This window comes from Scatophagus argus, chromosome 7 (assembly GCF_020382885.2).
Source record: "Scatophagus argus isolate fScaArg1 chromosome 7, fScaArg1.pri, whole genome shotgun sequence".
In the NCBI taxonomy this organism is placed as follows: Eukaryota; Metazoa; Chordata; class Actinopteri; family Scatophagidae; genus Scatophagus; species Scatophagus argus.
This window is the reverse complement of record NC_058499.1, coordinates 9,263,619-9,282,160: the sequence shown is the minus strand read 5'-3', so window position 1 is coordinate 9,282,160 and position 18,542 is coordinate 9,263,619. Positions and strand designations below refer to the sequence as shown.

The window sequence follows — 18,542 nt, the reverse complement described above, 5'->3', positions numbered from 1 at the left end:
TGTCACTTTTCTACACAGGTGTGTATCACCTCAATTTGTTATGCGGGGGTGGGGGGGATGAAATTGTAGCACCAGCAAATTGCCAACATGTTTGCTTTCAAATCTTGTTTTCCAAGACGTCTTGTATGTGGGATCTTTATGATGTAGGAGTCACGAGTTTTATTGACTATTGAATGATCACTCCTGTTGTATTCAGTGTTACTTAATGGTTTCCTTGAGAATAAATACATTTTTATACAAATCAGAGTTTCCTACTAATGATTAAACCGTATCCACAGTCACGTTTGTGAATATTAGACATCTTTTTTTTACTATAAGAGATGATTGAGTTTCACATCATCTGGACATGGGACATAAAATTTCAACTCAAGGGCCACTAACACTTTTTGTTGTGTCACACTATTCTCACGAGCAGATTGACAAAGCAGTGGGGAGATTGTTTTCTCAACATAAGCAAAACTTTCAGAAGATTTATGTTGCAGTGTAACAAGTAATTTAACAAAATTATTAGAGTTTTTAGATAACATTTTCCAATAGTTTCCCCACTTTGAGGCTCTGCTTTGTTTCACTTCTCTGCATTTCAGTATGCATTGTTGTTGATGTGGTTTATTTCATTACCTCTTCATAAATGTAATTTATTTCATTTTTATATATACATATGGTTTCTCTCTGTCAGAGTTTTGCTAAGCGCACCATAAAAACCTTAAAAACCTAAAAACTAGCCTGAGAAAAGTTTGAGGGGTTGAAGATGTAACGATTTGATGAGCTTCGAGTAACAACTGAAATTCACGGGATCTCTGAAAGCTTCCGTTTGACGTCGTCGTCGCACATGCGCAGATAATATCCAGGTGTTACACGACGTCTCTGGTGGTCGACCAGAATTGATGGAACCCAAAAAGTTTTCCCTTTGTACTTTTTGTGTTAGTTTAAATAATTAAACACCTTTGTTTTCTTATATTTTTATGGGCAGACCCAACATTTCTTCATTAAGAGATGTTCAGGAGTGAGTAATTTAATCTGGATTTGAGACTTGAAAATCTGATTGCTTTTGACCAATCAACTATAATTTCTTTCTGCTACAAGGACTGTCAACTGATGTCAAATAAAAAATATCCGACTACATGTTAGTAAAGTACCTGCATCTAAATTAAATAATTATCAGCTTCAAGGACAAACACACCCACATTCACAAAGCAAAGCTCAAATTAGTACACTGTTTGTTTTCTTCATTTAGCTTTGAAAGTTACTAATGTTTTAATCACTGCGATTAGTTTATTATTACCAAAAACTACACATTTAAAGGTCAAATACGTTAAAGCCTTTTAAAATCTAACATGTACAAAAAAACTGTTTTCTGGAACATTCTTTACTGATGTGACCTTCAAAAATAGTTGCATAATTTTACAAAACTTTTATGTTTTACGTTTGATTTTAAAAACTGAATGATAAATAATGCTTTGCCTCATTCTTAAGGTTTTACCACTTAGTTTTGTTGCTGCAGAAATCACTAGAAATGCTGAAAAATTTTTATGTACCATGTGCCATAGTTTATTTTAAAAATATTGCCCATTTGGCCTCCATTTACTAATCATTCCATAACTTTATATTTGTTTGATAATGTGATTTTTTTTTGAGAAATAAAACGTAAAAAGTGCTGAAATAAAGGTCCCTTCAAATCTTGAATAAAGTGGTATTTATTTTGATCACCTAACCTCTTGTATCTGAAATACATCGCTCACCGCCATATAAAATGGAAGCCAGATAAAAAAAAAATATTAAAACCTACTGTGTAACCTGATAGATATCAAGTGACAGTGGACATATTTTATTGTTATGTACATAAGGTGCCAGGGTTTTTTATTCAGAGATAGCAAAACTTACGAGATGTCTTGATCAGATAACCTGCTCATGCTTTAATCCTTTTGTTCTTTACAGAAATAGGTCATTACCTGATTGTAGGTACGCACTGAATTGCCCCTTCCAGAGGTCATGTGACTCCCGATACAAAGGGGGCCAGTCTTCATCAGACTTATCACACTGTGTTCAGAAGGAAGAATTATTTCAAAACAAAATCACACCATTGATAGTAATGAGATAAGATGTGGGGATAATTAACTGTGTATTTAGTGAAATCCCCCTGCCCTCATCCATTGGCTGCTGGTGGGGGGAGGAGGTGGTGGCTCATAAACTGAGAGAGACTTTGCTGATGTGTTGTTCCAGGGGCCGACGTATAAAAGGCGCTGATAGGTGTTGTCACCTCAGGATGACATTAGGTGGTTCAACAATGTGGATGCTCTTCTTTGTGAGTGCCTTATTGGGGGTGCTGGGGACGGAGGAAGCGCCCTCTGGAGCAGCTCAGCAGCTTCAGACTCTCCACTGCCCGCCCTGCGAGCAAATACACTGCTCCACCCGGCGGGCGCTGAAGCTCCAGTGCAAAGGTGGTGTGTCCACAGATGTCTGTGGCTGCTGCCCCGTCTGTGCCAGAGTAGAGGGCGAGACCTGCGGAGGAACATGGGACTATCTGGGCAAGTGTGATGAAGGCCTGGTGTGTGTTTACCAGGACTCAGCAGCCGACAAACCTGACGCAGAGCGCAATGGGATCTGTGAAGCAGGTGAGATTAGACTTTATAACCTCAATTAGCGTGGAGCAGGTAGTGTGTTGTATGCCCTGGATTACTTTTAATCACTGACTGTAAATAAGCACAGCACAGTGAGCCAAATGTCTTGCAGCAATGTCACAAAATGCCAGTAATATAACTATTATGCTTGGGTGTGCGTGTGTGCAAAGTTGACAAAGTGCAAAGTTACTTTTCTTTTAAATCTATTTTTCTGAGGCACCAGTTTAAACTGTTTATATAGGTCAAGTTTTGCATCTGCACAATAAACTCAGTGTCTTTCAATAACAAATCTACACAAAAAGTACCCATCATGCAGCAGAATTACTCCTGTCAGTGTGATATTTATATTGAGCCAATGTTTATATGTTGGTAGTTGAGCTTATTTAGACTACTATATATACCACTGGGCAGTTATACTTGTAGCAATGCATCATATACTTCAACTTTTTTATGAAACTTTGATCTGCAATGAAATACAAGCATTGAAGTAAAAGTTTACAGTTCTCCTCTGAAATGTACTGAAATGCAAAGATGGAAATATTAAAATCCATTTCAAAATTATGTGCACTACTTGAGTTCCATTTGTAAGTCATCGTAACAGGACCGGTGCCAATGTGGTAAATGTTATTTATGAGCTGTGAAGACTGATAGTGTGGTCAAGGCTTCCTTTGATTCAAAGGTTTCTGCTAACAGTTAAGCCATAATCACACCTCTTATCTGTTCATAGTAAAAAGAGTTGTCACTGTCACTGATACGCTATCAGACGTAGTACAAGATTATACGTTTTCATGTTTTGTTGCTGTTGGGAAAAACGTGTAAATATTAAATCTGATATATCTGATGCCTTGCAAACTGAACTTCTGTTTCCCATTCGTTGTCTGTTTAAAATGTGTGTTTGTTTGTGCAGTGATTGAAAGCTCGGAACCGGAGAGCTGTCACCCTGAATGCACCAAGGAATACTGTCAGTCCAACCCCCTGGAAATCTGCTCCGCCAGGTGACTGGAAAAATAAAACGTTTTCTTTTAATAGCATCTCCTTTGTGTTGCATTTTCTTTAACAGAAATCTGATTTTCCTGCTCTCTAGCTCTGCGTCCCTGGAGAAGAGAGCGTGCCAGGGCTCCTGCCAGCACACCTCCTGTTCAAGCTGTCTGCTGGTGAAACCCCCATCGTGCCCTCAGACCTGCACCGGCTCTGATTCCTCCTGTCTTCGCCACTTTGGAAAGTGTGTGCACAATCACCTGACGGCAGCTCACAGTCCTGTATGCCACAACAACCTACAGGTAGGCGGGAGAAGAGCAGCAGAAACTGTGTTGCGCTGCCTTAAAACACGTTAATCTAACACTGTGTTCTGTGTGTTTTTTCCTCTGTAGAATAATTACGAGGGGCATTTGCTGTGTTTTGTCCCAGCCTGTCCAAAAGCATCGAAGTAATTCCTGATGCAAACTCAGAGAAGAAACCCAGAAGAAAATTAGCTGATGTAGCAAAATGGAAAAAGGCAGCTATCTATAAACTTTGTGCGTAACTTGAAAATTCTTCAGCCAGCAATCATATTTTGTATGTAAACTGGAATAAAAAAACTGTGACATTTTATGTATTTTAAATCATGAGAAATAAAATCATGTGTCATACTGTACTTTCTTATGATTTTATCCATCTGGATGGAACAACAGTGATGTTTTACCCATGCATGATTAAGTCATTTGATCTACAGTGTTATCAGTGAGTATAATTATCTAATAAATAATTATCCATTCTTCAGTAGAGATAAATGAATTATCTACTGAAAAATATTACACACTATGTAATGAAAGCAGTGACTAAATGATGGTTCTTAACAAAGCACTAACATGATGCTTTGCCCATGATCTGCATAATTTTAGTGGCTTGACTCTGGCATCAGTCAATCCTCACTTTTTTCCAGACTGAAATATCTCAACAGCCTACAGTCACTTTCATCAGCTCAGCACCATCAGGTCCAAATCTTAAGTTTTCCCCAATACTTTGTTTTATGACCAAATACCCACAGAACTGAAATTCCCACCACAGCACCAATTAGCAAGTGTTAGCATGCTAATAAACTAAGCTAAAATGGTGAATAAGGTAAAAAGAAAAAAAAGTGGGGGGGTGGTTAATGGTGCATTCCTTTTGTACTCGTAAGTTATCTCCCGAGTTGTTTTCCAACTTCCAAAACCAGAAGTGACAAATAAAACACCTCCCGAAGTCAGCCAAGATGGCCGCCCAGAGCATCGACTGCAAATAAAAGCTGTGGTTTTGCATGTCGTTAACGCTTTTGTTTCCAGTTTAGTAAGCCGTATACACAATACTGTCTTACTGCTGCCTATACGCATATAGCTATTGTCTTGTTACGTGTGAAATACAGCGTAATGTGTTGTTTATCAGCTGGTGCTGCTTCTAACCTGTCCATGTTTCTATAACAACAATAGCTGAATGACATTAAAACTTGTGTTGTGGCAAATAGAACACATCCAACTCTGTTTTTAATGGATGTGATGTCACTCCAAGTCTGGAGTTACAATTTACGAGTGCAAACGCAACACAGCCTAATAAAGACCAGCATGTTAACATTGTTAACATTGTCACCGTGAGCATGTTAGCATTTAGCTTAAGGCACCATCATGCCTCAGCAGAATCACATTTTTGTCTTCTTCAGAGACCTTCTTTTAGAGTGAATGTTGAACCAGGAATGAGTGAAACAGTTATAATTAGGAATAAATAGAAAAAAAATCCAGCAATATTTAAGAAAGAAAACTAACCCTGAGCCAGAGAAATTAAGTTTAAGAATAAGGTGTAATAATATAGTAAATTAAAGGACTGCCTCGTCTGTTCTAAGTGTTCCCATTTTGGGAGGTTTTTCTGGTTCTGGTTGCCATTGCTGCCCACCTGACAGTTGATGGTTATTGAATAACAGACAGTTTATGAGGTAGCAATAATGAAGCTTGTACAGAAAGGGAATAAAGCGTGGACCAACAATGGACAGTTTGTTCCCTGCCCTTCAAATGTAAGCCATTTCTGAAGCAGTTTATCTGGAGGATGTCGCAAAACAAAGGCCTGCATTTTCTTTCACCTCCTTTTAACTTGTGAGTCAGTTGCACCACCAAAGTAGTGCGATAGCTAAATAATATCCAGTGTTTCATCGGACAGGAGAGGGCTGTGCAGCTCATAGTAAATGTTTTGTTTAGAAACAAATAGGACCAAGTGCCAGAGGAGGGAAACATGAGCAAATAAATGAAAAACAGCACCTAGAATTGTACAAGCAATAGCTATAAAGCTAGAAATATATACAACATTTACTGCTACAACATAACAAAGTTTCTTCTTTGTGGAATTTGTACCATCCAACTCCATCATTTAAGGTAACAAGTTGTCCTTCCATGAAATTTTTTGGCAAACCATAACTAACTAACTAAATTCTCTTCCTTTTGTACATTTCTTGTGCTTCTAACTGTAGATACACATCAGCATATCAGCTATCTATTAGAATGACAGGATCTGCCACCAAAGCAGGCCGCCTCTGTTATCAATCCTGTCTAGCCGTCTCACTTTTTTTTTTTTTAACTGATAAAAACATTGGATAACAAAGAAGGGTCTGCGTGCCAGCTGTAATAAATACTCCCCTGTCAGAGGAAACCCATGTTAAAGTTTAAATACAACCCAAAACCTGAGAACAATACAAAAGTACAAGACATTACTACGGGAAGCAGCTGCAGAGATTCCTACGTGATTATTCTGAGCATGTATGAATAGTGTGTGATATTTACAGGTCTCTTAAACAAGTCATTTAAAGTCAACCACTACACGTTTGAGATTTTTACATCAGCTTTACAAAAAAACTAAACTCACTCAAAGCACTGAATCATTTTGAATCAAAAGTATAATTTTATTTGTCAAAAAATGCAACAAATTTTATGAACTTGTTGCCTTTAAAAAGATATAGAGTTTACATTCTTTACTGCTAAAAGGATAGAAAAGCTTGTCCAAAATGAGGTTATCAGTGGCCTTTGTCTGATCCATCATTACAAATACATTATGTCAGCAAAAAAAATAAGGTCACCTCATATATTTTTCCTTCATGAAACCTAAATACCTTAAAGTTACACTTAAATCGTGAGTTATTAAAGGTCCCTCAACATTCATTTCCTAAAAACTGAGTGTCAAACCATTTAAAAGTAAGCAATTAAACTGGAACATTTTCATTAGTGCCTGATAACCAGAAAGACGCTAATGAGCCAATACAATCAGTTAATATGCTGGAAATGTTCAATACGTAAGACAAACGAAACATTTAACATTTAAACGCAGAAACTAATACACAATAGGATCCCAGAAGAGATAACAGTAATGACAATTATTCAGAAGAAAAAAAGAAAAAAATGATGCCAGAGGGGAAACAGAAAGAAAGTTGCATAAAACTTCATGTTTTCATCATTCAGTCAGTCTGTCATCAGGAAGGCACTGGGGATAAATAAACATCCAGACCGTCTGTCCTGTTGTTGTCTTGTCACCTGAACAGTCTGTTCCAAAAGGATATGAAGGTGTTGGAGTTAAAGGCACCAATGAATAAGAGCAGCAGAAGGTAGAGACTCATCATGACGGCAAAATGGTGTCTGAGGAGCCAGGAGGTGCTGCGGGAATGTCTGAACAAGAAAAACGCAGAAATTATCTCTTTTTTTTTTCTTTTTTTTTTACCAGCAACAAAAACAATTTATTCATTTACTTAGTTTCCCAAAAAAGACAACCATATTGAACTATGGATTTTTTCTGTATTCTAGTAAAACACAGACAGAATTGTGATGATGCATTATATGAACGTTGCTTTTATCGTTTTCTGTTTGCATCAGAGAAACTATTTCTCTTCTGTATTCCCATTTAAAATTTAAGCAAGAAATATTAGTTTTTAAAATTTTGATTTCTACCAAAGGCCCAAATAATAATTCCTTTGATGCATCCCTTGTTTTATTCCCCAAACTGCAAACAAGTATTTATAAGAGTATTGGTACAAGGACTGGTCACAGCATCAGAACAATTCTAATAGTAATCATCTCCAGTTGTATTGCATGGAGTTAATGGTGAATTCACAAACACAGAAACAAAGAAGGCAGGCAGTCTCTTGTCGGTCACAGCCTTGAACATTCACAATGTGTTTGCGTCAATCATGTAATTTGCATACTCCGCTGCAGCTTATTTCTCCACGTTGCCACTATGCTAGCACACGACAAAGCAGTTTATTTCCTGAACGACGTGTCTCCATTAATCTTTGTTCTTAATCAAGTCCTGGTAGCTTAGGTTTGTTTGTTTAACGTTGATGAACAGAACAGGAAACAGTACTGTGCTTCCTTCCGGTTTGCTCTGATTACATTTTCATAGAGATGAACCATCTTCAGATTCCCCACATTGTGTTGCTGTCTTTTAGTACAAGTGAGATCATGACTGGCTTCCCTGCAGTGTTTACTTGTATGTATGAACATGTGTCATAGACATTCACTACTAGAACAAACATTTGTGTGTTACGTGGCTTATAAAATACGTTTCCAGCTTCTTTTATGCCCTTTACTCACCACGTGAGCCACATGTGACCTGGGAGGTTCTTACCTGGACAGGTGCCTCCTCTGGGAGTAAACAAGCAGGTACTTGACTCGTAAAAGCTGATTGTTGGTGACTACAAAGTACTTCTGTGGAACTTCCCCTCCTTCGCTGTTCTTAGCTCTTGAGCGCTGTCGGTCAATTGTTTCAGAGTCTGAAATGGGAAATGAGTGGCTTGTTTTAATATGAAGCCACTCAAACATCAACACTACATGACTTTAAATTTTTACTGTGTGTGTTTGCAGTGAGTCACGCGGTCAACACACCTTTTTTCTTCACCTGGCACTTCACATCTGGGTGATCAATGACTTCACACAAGGCAACACAGCTGAGCAGTGGACCCAGAAGACTTTCCCGCCAGCCACTGCTGTGAGGGCTGTAGAGGACGGCCATGCTGAGGTCACTGGTGAGGTAGGTCCCCTCTCCAAACACCGAGTTCTGAAGAAGAGATCGATTGAGTTTTTGTGTTGTCCGGCAGAAATAACAGCAACAACTGAGGTCCACTTCATGCCTTAGTAATCTCCGTGCTTCAACGCTCAACAGCTCCAGGAACTTTTAAATATTATATTACATTACATATTTTCATGTCTAAGGGACATCCTCTTATTTTATTACTTATCACAGAAGAGATGAAGCAGCAATGACAGCACTAACCTTGTTGAGGTGACAGTGTAGCCCATTGTGAATGATAGAGTGAAAGTTCTCCAGGCGGCTCCCGTGGAACGCATAGAAGACGTCTCTGCCTGCCCTCGTCTTCTCAAACCTGGCGTTCATCTGATCACAGTACTCGAGCTCAAACAGGAAGTCTGGCACAGGCGCAGAAATCCCTTCATTGCCCGTCAGGTTACAAAGTTTGGCGTACTGGCAGAGATCAAAGAATCACAGTGAAAGCAGAGAAGCCATCGGTAAAAGACACAGTAGTTTCCGTCCTACTACACTTGCAGTGATGTACCTCATCTTTCTGCAGCGTCTTCACAGCAAAGCTCTTTGAAGAGAGAATCCAGTGTGTGAGAGCCAGATGATGATCTCCCTCTCTGGGCCGGAGTCTCACCAAGTCTCTGACACCAGGCAAAGATTTCACATCTGCCAGCTAGAGAAGAAAACAAACTTTCTGTAACGTACTACCACAACAGGTCACACCTGTACATAGTATGTGTGCTCTTCCCATTCACTGTGTGTGAGGTATTATTTTCTTGAACCATTTCTACATCTGACATTTGGTCTTGCTCTTTATATTTTTTTACATGCACACTACTACACCCAACAGCACATTACTGCCACCAAGTGTGTGTGTGTGTGTTTGTTATGTCAGACATGAAAGCATAAATGCTAAAACAGAGGGTGTTGAAAACCTGTCACTATAGCTTACCAGCTCCTCAAAGTCCTTATTGTCACCACTTATGTATCTAGGAGGGAAGGGTCTGAGCAAAGAGTCCCTCTTGTAGTTCTGTGCAGCGGCAACAAACAGGCTGCAGCGCAGATCTGCTGCTACCGGATCTCTGTGCAGACAGGAGCACACCAGCTCTCTGACTGCCTCAGGTGGAAGCGGCGGCTGCATTCCCAGAACTGTAAACAGAGACGATAAGACAGCACACAGGTCAGCACGGCCAAAAATTAAGTCAGGTCACAGGTGAACAGGTTTTATGATTTAGGATTATTTTCTCAAGGCATTTATCCATCATTTAGTCTGAAAAACACAGAAAAAAACCTCACCACAGAAAAACATGCGAAGACGCATTATACTTTTGGCAGCGTGAAGTCTTTTATTTTCCTTTACTCTGAAAGGAAGACATTTTCTGATAGGGATGCAAATTCTATCCCAACAATAAACTCTACTAGTTAACCCTCTCGCGTTAGGTTACTTTAGTCACTTTTCTTTTTATGGTCAGCATCAAAACAAAAACTGACACCCAAGAAAAGAAAAGTCACAAAACACTACTTTTTCGTCTTATACTGTCCTGAGTAGCAGTAAAAACTGACATTACTGCTCAAAGCTGGTTCCTCTATTAGGTTCGCCAGTAACCAAATGTTGTGCTTCTTAACTAGCTAGCATAGGAGTACGCGATGAAGCTATGTTAGCTACTATTAGCTGGGCTACAAGTGAAGAGCTGCGAATATAGCTATCCCCAGCAACGCTACTGATTACACATACAAAATGGTCGGACTCCTGTCAGATCCTGAATGTATTAGGAATACGTCCACGTGGCACAAAGATCTATTTCACTTGACAAACAATAGTTTTGCATCATAATTTGCAGTTACCGTCAGCCTTGCTCAACTCATAGCGCTGCAGGAAGAGCTAACGTTAGCTTTAGGGAGTGATGCTTTCACTTCCAGTAAAACTAACAGAAATGTCGAGCACGGCGACATGTGTAAACACCAACACGGGGAATATGTCATCGTAGAGGGTCGTGTTAGTAAACTGACAGAGAAGAAGACCACACAACTAAGCTGTCAGAGAGGTCAATAGGTGTTTGGTGTGCGATTGTATGCCATTTGTAGCCAGAAGCAACTAAAAAAGTGAAATTTACGAGGAACTGTGAATGCAGCTGTCCTTGCAGTCCAGAACGCAGAGAAAACTGTCTCCGCCCAGGACAGCAGCTGCCCGACGCCGCTGTCAGGTACACAGGTGTCAAAATAAACCATCAATCTTGATGCTGACGTTGTTATTGAAACTCTTTTTGTCTCCAGCAGCAAAATCAGCTCATTAGACAGATTTTTTCTTTACCTTGACACCCAAAACTTGTTTTCAGCATTGGCGCACAACTGATCTATAAAGCATCTGTAAATAATATTTAAAATATTTTATATAATTAGTAAAGCTAGCAAAGTTACAGTTTGAATCCTTAATACGTTTTGTATTGTTTTCTTTTAGATTTTAAATTGTTGCCGTCCTCCTGTATTTTCTGTTTAATGTATTTTTATACATTAGGTGAGGTCCTAATGTTCCATGAGCCAAAAATCTTCTGAAAAAGTAGCAAATGTAACTCTGATATATGTGGTACTTTCAGCACCTAAATGACTGTGATATCATTTTATTAATTGTTGTAATATTTAGTAGTGTGACTATTTAACATGTTTAGCAGCCAGTCATAAATATGTATGCCTCCTCTGATGTTCAGCACTGTGGACAGCATCAGGGAGGGGCGGAGCTGGGTGAAATCTTTCTGCTTTCCGATTGGTCGGTTCAGGCCAGCAACAAATCCCGTCTTTTTTCTCTTTTTTCTGTCCTGGGCCCTGGTCCTGCCCGGGCGGGTGAAGCCAGCGGAGGTAGGGGGTGGTGGGGGTATGTGGGAGTATGTGCGTAAAGAAAAGATCTTACGTCACGTGACCGTCTCTTACTCTCATAGCCATCATTTGAGGAATAACGTAACATATTTCTGTCCCAACAGCGCCAGATCTGCTTGTTTCCTCCAAGGTGTTTTAACGCCGATTAATCCATAGGATGCTATTTAAACGACCGGAGGGATTCTAGCGACTTTCTCGGACTAAAGGGGAGGTAAGGCGTTTTTAATCGCTGCATTTTCATTCATTACACCCCATCTAGTGGAGGAGGGAAATTTAATGTATTTAAATAAACCGGATTCGTGCTTCAGTAAAACCTGGAAACGTCAGTCTGGGCGGTTGTATTGTGAGTGGTTTGTGCATGACCTGCGTCCGGATGAAGAAGAAGCACCGATGCACCGTGTCGCACAGCCTGAAGGACGCTTCTCCATCGCTTGTGAGATCACGATGCACCGTGTCCTACTGCAGCATCACCGCCATCCTCCGAAGGAAATATTCCCCCAAAGAAAAAAGAGACAGTTTCAGCATCATAATACATTAAATTAACCAGGATCGGTCTGTTTTTCTTTGCGGATATTGCTTCGTTTTGTGGCAGGAACATGTCCTTCAGAGCTATGCTCTTACATCCACCATCATACGAATTGAAATGAGGTTACAAACAGTGAAATCGTGTGGAAGCGGGCTGATTATAGCTTATCGGCTCGGTTAAAGAGCTGAACAAACAGCTCTGCTCGACTACACATAACGTTAGTCCCATCTGTAAACTCCGTAGGCCTGTAACACGCCTATTTTGCGCGCAAAGGTAGTGAATGCATTTCAGTAATCGCGACAAGGCCACAGTTTCCGAGCATCGCACAGCTGTGATCTGTAATCCACACAAACATGACTGTCGCTGTCGATGAATGATGTCACTAGCACGGGTGGACACTAATCACCAGTCAAATCATTTAAAAGTCCGCTATTCCAGTGAGGTGTGTGTGCATGCATCCACAGGAAGGCCAATGGAGGAGGATTGTGGCCTGTCGCCTACAAGGAGAGCACTGTGAGGGTGATGGTGCACTTAATGAAACAGCTCTGTTTCTTCTCTGCAGTTTGCTTTTGTTTTTTGTCTGTGTGCCTGTCTGCAAGTGGAGGAAAATACTGAACGGTCATCATGGCAGGTAAGATTTCCTGTCTCCCTCTCTGTCTCTGTCTCTCTGTCTCCGTGAGATTTTGGTGTACGCTCAGATTTGACTGTAAATGCAACATCAACCCATTCACAATCTGATGTGCGGGCAGCTGTGCTGAACTGTGTCTTTGTCTCCTTAGAAAACAACTTCCCTCCCCTGCCTCGATTCATCCCACTCAGACCATGTTTTTATCAAGACTTCAATGAGATCCCGGACCAGTGTCGCACCATGTGCAAGAGGCTTTACTACCTATGGATCCGTGAGTTTGGCAACATCTTTTTACCACAGGTCAAGCTCCAGCGGGCAAGTTGCTTGCATTATGGTATAAACTGTGTGCACTGTTTCTGTTCCGTCCTGCCGTGTCACTTTGTTTTGCCCAAAATATTATGAGAGCCAAATATCACAGACAGTCCAGTGTAGCTGTGAGACCAGGCTGACCAGTTTCACTATCTGGCACAGAGCCAGTTTAACTATGGTTTCCATTTTGTTGTAATCATGGAGTCAACACTGCGGGGGCGGAGGGAATCTGATGGGGGTCTTTATGAAAATTATAATAACTGACAGTGACAGTTGAAAGGTATGGAACAGAGAGACTGTACAAGGTTTGACACTGATTGTACCGTCAGCGGCTTATGTGGGTGTACGGCAACACCACTTGGACAAACCACACACAGAACCGCAGTAATACTAGGACCAGTAACAAGGTTAGTTATAATAATGATTAAATGAATGATAGCAATTTTTATTTATATTTTTAGACCAATATATTGGGCAAAGGCAGGCATTAGGAGTTTGAAATATTGTGTTTAAGTATTTTCTTTTTGCCATTTGTTTTGAGGAACGTTATTTGTGAAAATCTAAAATCCGATTTCGATCAGTTTGATCGGCAGAAAATTGCTTGATTTGATTATTGATGAATTGTTTCAGGCACTTTGAAGACAAAATATCAAATTACTTAATTTCTTCCTTAAATGTAAAGACATTCATAGTCATGTCTTTCTCATCATCACATAGGTTCTGCCATATGAAAACATGAATGTAAGTTTGGTGAAAAAGTACATTTGTTTACCCAAAATGTTTGGTACACGTAGAGCAGAAACTGTGTACTGTGTGTGCTAAATAAATTGTAGCTCCAGTCTACACAAAATTGTTTTAGCCTTACAGAAGTGAAAATGTGGTTTTGAGTAGTTGCTTCAGTTCATATGATTCAGTCCTGCTGTAGTTATGAGTAATGCAGCCTGTGGGATGTTCACTATGGAGGTTTTTGTGTGTCATGTTTTGGTCATTCTTGTTATTCCTCTGTGATGATGACAGTGAATACTGCCACACTGGCTGTTAATCTGATTGGCTGTTTGGCGTGGATGTGCGGAGGTGGCGGCGCGACAAACTTCGGCATGGCCATCCTGTGGCTCATCCTCTTCACTCCTTGCTCTTATGTGTGCTGGTTCAGGCCCATCTACAAAGCCTTCAAGTGAGCTGGTCCCGCCCTCAGATTACTCAACATTTGTACCTGATATTCTGCTGAATCCCATCATTTCTGACATTTGTTATTCTCTCTGCACAGGACCGACAGCTCTTTCAACTTTATGGCTTTCTTCTTCGTCTTCATGGCCCAGGTGGTGATCAGTATTATCCAGACTGTTGGCATTCCTGGTTGGGGAGTTTGGTAAGAATTTTGATGTGATGCATAAATACAGCTGGGATAAACTTGTTTAGCAAGCCACCACAAGAGTTTCACTGCTCCTCAGCATATATTCTTCATGTCTCTGGAAGTCTGTTGGAGAGATGAACACTGTTCTTCTAAAACATATGCACCCATTTGGATTTTTGATGATGGTGGTGGAGAGTGCTGTCTTACATATTACTTCATGCTTCTCAAACCGAACCATTCAGTGACCCTTTGAGTCCATTTGTATGGAGGTGTCTTCACATAGTTATTCAGATTCTTTCTTAAGTTTGTCGCTGATTTGTACCCGATATGAAAAGTCTAAAGCACTGATATAGCCAGCAGTGAACACAAGGTTTTCCTCAAAACGTACACACAGCACAGTTATTTAAATGGTGAGAATATGTTAGTCTACAAAGTTACGATTTACCATGTCTCTCTTTTCACATTAGATGTATAAAACTTAATCATAAATATAAAGAAGACTGTGTCCCATATGACTCTACACCAGAGGTTTTTAAAGTCTGCCACTGTGGCCCAATACTGAAATAAAGAAGAAGTACAAAAAAGCTCATTTTAAGTATAACTGCCATTGGATTTGATCAGTAATCCAGCAATGAGTTGGACAGGTGAGATGAATAATCTGCAATCAGGAGGGAGCACCAGGAAGGAAGCCACTCCCACACACTAAAATACACACACATGCACGCACACGCACACGCACACACACACACACACACACACACACATGTTTCCATCACTTTTGGGGACATTACATATACTTAATTTCCTGGAGGTTTAATCACCACCTAACCATAACAATAAACATTACTTGCCTAATCCTAACCCTTACCTTAATCTAACCCTAATCTCAGCCTAACGTTAAAGCAAGTCTTCACCCTAATATTTAATGATTTACATTGTGTGGACTTGTGTTTTGTCCCCATAAGGAAGGTGGGTCCTTCACAATGTGCCTGTGTAAACAGAATTATGTCTCCACAACAAGAGTAATATGCATTCACACACACACACACACACACACACAGTTGGAGGAAAACAGGAGCCACAGGGGAAAAGGGAAACACAAGGGAAATAACCGGAGGCACAGCCATAGCCATTATTATTATTATTTTTATCAAATCAGCCTTTAGCAGTCCCTATATGCATTGTGCCCATGGATCTACAGACAGCCAATACATTAGATTCGACTGAGTTAATTACCTTAATTGCACCGACATGCACCTGTCTCTCTGTCATCTCACGCAATGTCTTTGCCCCATGTCTCTTCCTCCATACCTCGAACCTTGAACTCTCCTACACACTGCTCAGGTTGAAAGCCTGTCCTTAAACCGTGGTTTATGTTTTGTGACTATGGGGCTACTGGATAATGACCAGTAATGTCATAGGTGTGAGATGAGATGCTAACTCTTGTGTTGTTCCAAACAGTGGTTGGCTGGCTACCATCACCTTCTTCAGCACCAACGTCGGCTCAGCTGTGGTCATGCTGATTCCCACCATCATGTTTACTGCAGTGGCTGTTCTCTCCTTCATCGCCCTCACAAAGGTGACCTTCACATGTCTAGTTCTTGCATAAAAAAAATAAACTTAAATGTGTTAGCTTCTTAATTAGGGGCAGATTTTTTTATGTGGGCTAACATTTGGTAATAAGGCCCTTAAAAGTTCATATGAAATTTCTGTCTGAGGAAATATAAACTGTAATGATACTGCTGCAATATTATACTATTATTTTGCGTCACTGTCCATTGTTTTCCGGACAGCTGTTAAAACAGCATTTAAGCTTCAAGCCTGTGGGCGGATGTTTGTCTCAGCAGAGCCCGACTGACACGTACGACGTTATCATGTAGCCCACATACACTGAAACAAAACTTTTCACTCTTTTCAAGAAACCCTCACAGCAGTGGTTATGGACCCATTATGCTGCTATTTGCATTACACCCGAGCAGTGGAGGTGAACAAACCAGGCTACCTAGCTTCGACGCAGAAAGTGAAAGCTAACTAAACTTAGCTTGCTAATTTAGTTTTTGTTCTTGATAGTTTAACACCTGCTGAGTCACTGGCAGCTCCCACACACTCAGTGTTGTGCAATGTTTTACAGTACAAAGGAGTGAGGCTAGCTAGCATTAGCATTAGCATTACCATAGCCATAGATATACAACCAATGCTAACTAGCTTTAGCTGTATATTTGTCTTGTCCCCAGACTGAAAACTTATAGCAGCAAGCTAATAACCTTAGCATTCTGTACGTTAACCAGTGGTTTCAGTCATGTCATGGAGTAATGCATGTTGAGTTCTTTTCATATAAGTGTTAGCACAATTTCCGACTTGTACATCGCATTCACATCAACATAACACATTGTACAGACCGGCTCTGATCTGTCAGAAAGCTCTGATATATTCGACTTCATGTTCTTAATAATGTGGAAGTCCCTGAAATCAAATCAGCATGATGGCCTCACATCAGCCAAAGACCACCACTGAGTCTATTCAGAGGAGGACCGTCTGAGGCTCTCTGAGTAAAGAGGACACCAGCTGCATTAAAGATGTGTATATATAGATAAAGATGTACATTAAAGATGTACAATTTCATCATTTTCGATGAGTATTTTAATCCCCGCTTGACCAACTCAACGATCGTCTGATCTTCCCGATGATGGGGATCTGTACAATCAGTCCTATTTGACATGAACAAGTGTGAAGTGCTCAAATCACAGATGGGACTACGCAATGGTGAACAGCATCTGTCACCTGGATGCTGTAGGAATTGAACTGATAATGTAATGTAATGCACTATTTTCAGTGGCCACCCACACAGATGTCCAGACCAATCAAATTACTTTCTTGACATCATCTCTTGTAAGAAAAATTCATGCTGCCTGTTGAAAAAAGAAAGAAAGAAACTATGGTTTCAATTAATTGTGTGATTTTAACTCGAATCACTTCATGCAGGTTCATAACTTCTACCGTGGCAGTGGTGGCAGCCTGGGTAAGGCCCAGGAGGAGTGGGCCACCGGGGCCTGGAAGAACCCCCATGTCCAGCAGGCAGCTCAGCAGGCAGCTATGGGAGCCGCGCAGGGAGCCATGCAACAGAACCAGTACTCAGCAGCTCCCACCTACAACTACGACGACCCGATGTAGGACAGAGGAGGAGGGGGGGGCCGGGTTGCCATGTGGGAGAGATAAAAAGGGATCAATTAAGAACACAATTCAGAATTAGGTGCCCTTCATTGTAACACTGAACAAGCTGAATTCAAACAGAACAAAGTCGTGTTTGTAGTGGAAATGTACCTCCGTTGAATTCTGACACGCGTTGGGAGTTAATCACTTAAGTCAGTTCACATTTAAATCAGCCAGTTATTAAAAGAAGCTGGTGTTTGTTTGGTTGTTTGTTTGTTTTAATCTCTTATGCTGCTCAATTTTAGCTGCTCAGTGTGTGTCGCTTTCCAATGGAGACACATTACACAGCTAAAACCACTACCCTGAGCTTCATCAGTTTATTATTCAGGTAGGTTCATCTGTGGTCAGCACAGAGTGACTTCTCTGCCTCTACACTTTTAATACATCTCTAGATGACCTTTAATGTGTTTTTAATGTACTGTAGGCCTAGTAGCTGCATTAACAGTGTTTATTTTCATTAGCTTCGAAGGTCACCACACACTCACAACATTTGCCCCTCAGCTGACGTCGGCGACTGTCGTTGCTTGTTTGCTTTTAAATACAAAATGTCCAGAAAACTTTAATGATTTCCCATTAAATGTCCATGGTTTTACACTTTGGGAGATCCACTTCAAAGCTTTCTCGCCAAGAGCTGGATAAGAAGATGGTATGATAATATCGCTCAGAAGAAGTTCGTTGTCTTTATCTTACTCTGGATGTTAACTTTGTCACTTCTTCTTCCTAAACTTGGCCAAAATCTTGACAGAGAATAGAATCAGACTTTCAGAAATGTAGAGGAAGTTGAATTAAAAAATATGAAATAATCTGTCTCTAACTTAATTTAAATAGAATATTAAGACATTTAGTGGAGGTTACATCCAGCACAAAATCTATCAAACAGGGTTTTCCCAACTCAGTTTCTGAGAGTTTAAAATCCCAGAACACCTTTTACAGTTTGTGTTTTGGTGACCGTGAAGTTGCTCTGCGTCATGAACTTTTCGTTTTAATTTTTTTGTTTTAATTTCCTTT

The 18,542-nt window shown here is 40.3% G+C and overlaps 3 protein-coding genes across 5 annotated transcripts; 2 read left to right on the top strand and 1 right to left on the bottom strand.

The window, feature by feature from the left end:
- The first annotated feature begins 379 nt into the window (after window positions 1–379).
- On the top strand, window positions 380–4,196 carry si:ch73-330k17.3 (IGFBP domain-containing protein). The gene is made up of 4 exons (XM_046393669.1): window positions 380–2,612; window positions 3,526–3,613; window positions 3,703–3,898; window positions 3,989–4,196. Exons 1-4 carry the CDS (start codon window positions 2,207–2,209, stop codon window positions 4,046–4,048), a joined length of 750 nt encoding a protein of 249 aa, XP_046249625.1. The 5' UTR covers window positions 380–2,206; the 3' UTR covers window positions 4,049–4,196.
- A 2,296-nt stretch (window positions 4,197–6,492) lies between these two features.
- Window positions 6,493–10,600, bottom strand: parp16 (poly (ADP-ribose) polymerase family, member 16). Of its 2 annotated transcripts, none has more exons than XM_046395132.1 (7): window positions 10,482–10,600; window positions 9,589–9,785; window positions 9,172–9,309; window positions 8,874–9,080; window positions 8,486–8,657; window positions 8,229–8,373; window positions 6,493–7,273 (listed from the first exon to the last, which is right to left on the bottom strand). In XM_046395132.1, the coding sequence occupies exons 2-7, from the start codon at window positions 9,775–9,777 to the stop codon at window positions 7,138–7,140; spliced, it is 987 nt and encodes a 328-aa protein (XP_046251088.1). In that variant the 5' UTR covers window positions 9,778–9,785; window positions 10,482–10,600; the 3' UTR covers window positions 6,493–7,137. The 2 variants fall into 2 exon arrangements, with proteins under 2 accessions (XP_046251088.1, XP_046251087.1); XM_046395131.1 differs by lacking the exon at window positions 10,482–10,600 and adding an exon at window positions 9,933–9,996.
- A 690-nt stretch (window positions 10,601–11,290) lies between these two features.
- scamp5a (secretory carrier membrane protein 5a) lies at window positions 11,291–17,734 on the top strand. 2 transcript variants are annotated; one of them, XM_046393708.1, is made up of 8 exons: window positions 11,291–11,489; window positions 11,612–11,718; window positions 12,596–12,664; window positions 12,813–12,932; window positions 13,988–14,144; window positions 14,238–14,339; window positions 15,786–15,903; window positions 17,307–17,734. In XM_046393708.1, the coding sequence occupies exons 3-8, from the start codon at window positions 12,658–12,660 to the stop codon at window positions 17,493–17,495; spliced, it is 693 nt and encodes a 230-aa protein (XP_046249664.1). In that variant the 5' UTR covers window positions 11,291–11,489; window positions 11,612–11,718; window positions 12,596–12,657; the 3' UTR covers window positions 17,496–17,734. The 2 variants fall into 2 exon arrangements, with proteins under 2 accessions (XP_046249664.1, XP_046249663.1); XM_046393707.1 differs by lacking the exon at window positions 11,291–11,489 and having other exon boundaries at window positions 11,526–11,718.
- The last annotated feature ends 808 nt before the right edge of the window (window positions 17,735–18,542 follow it).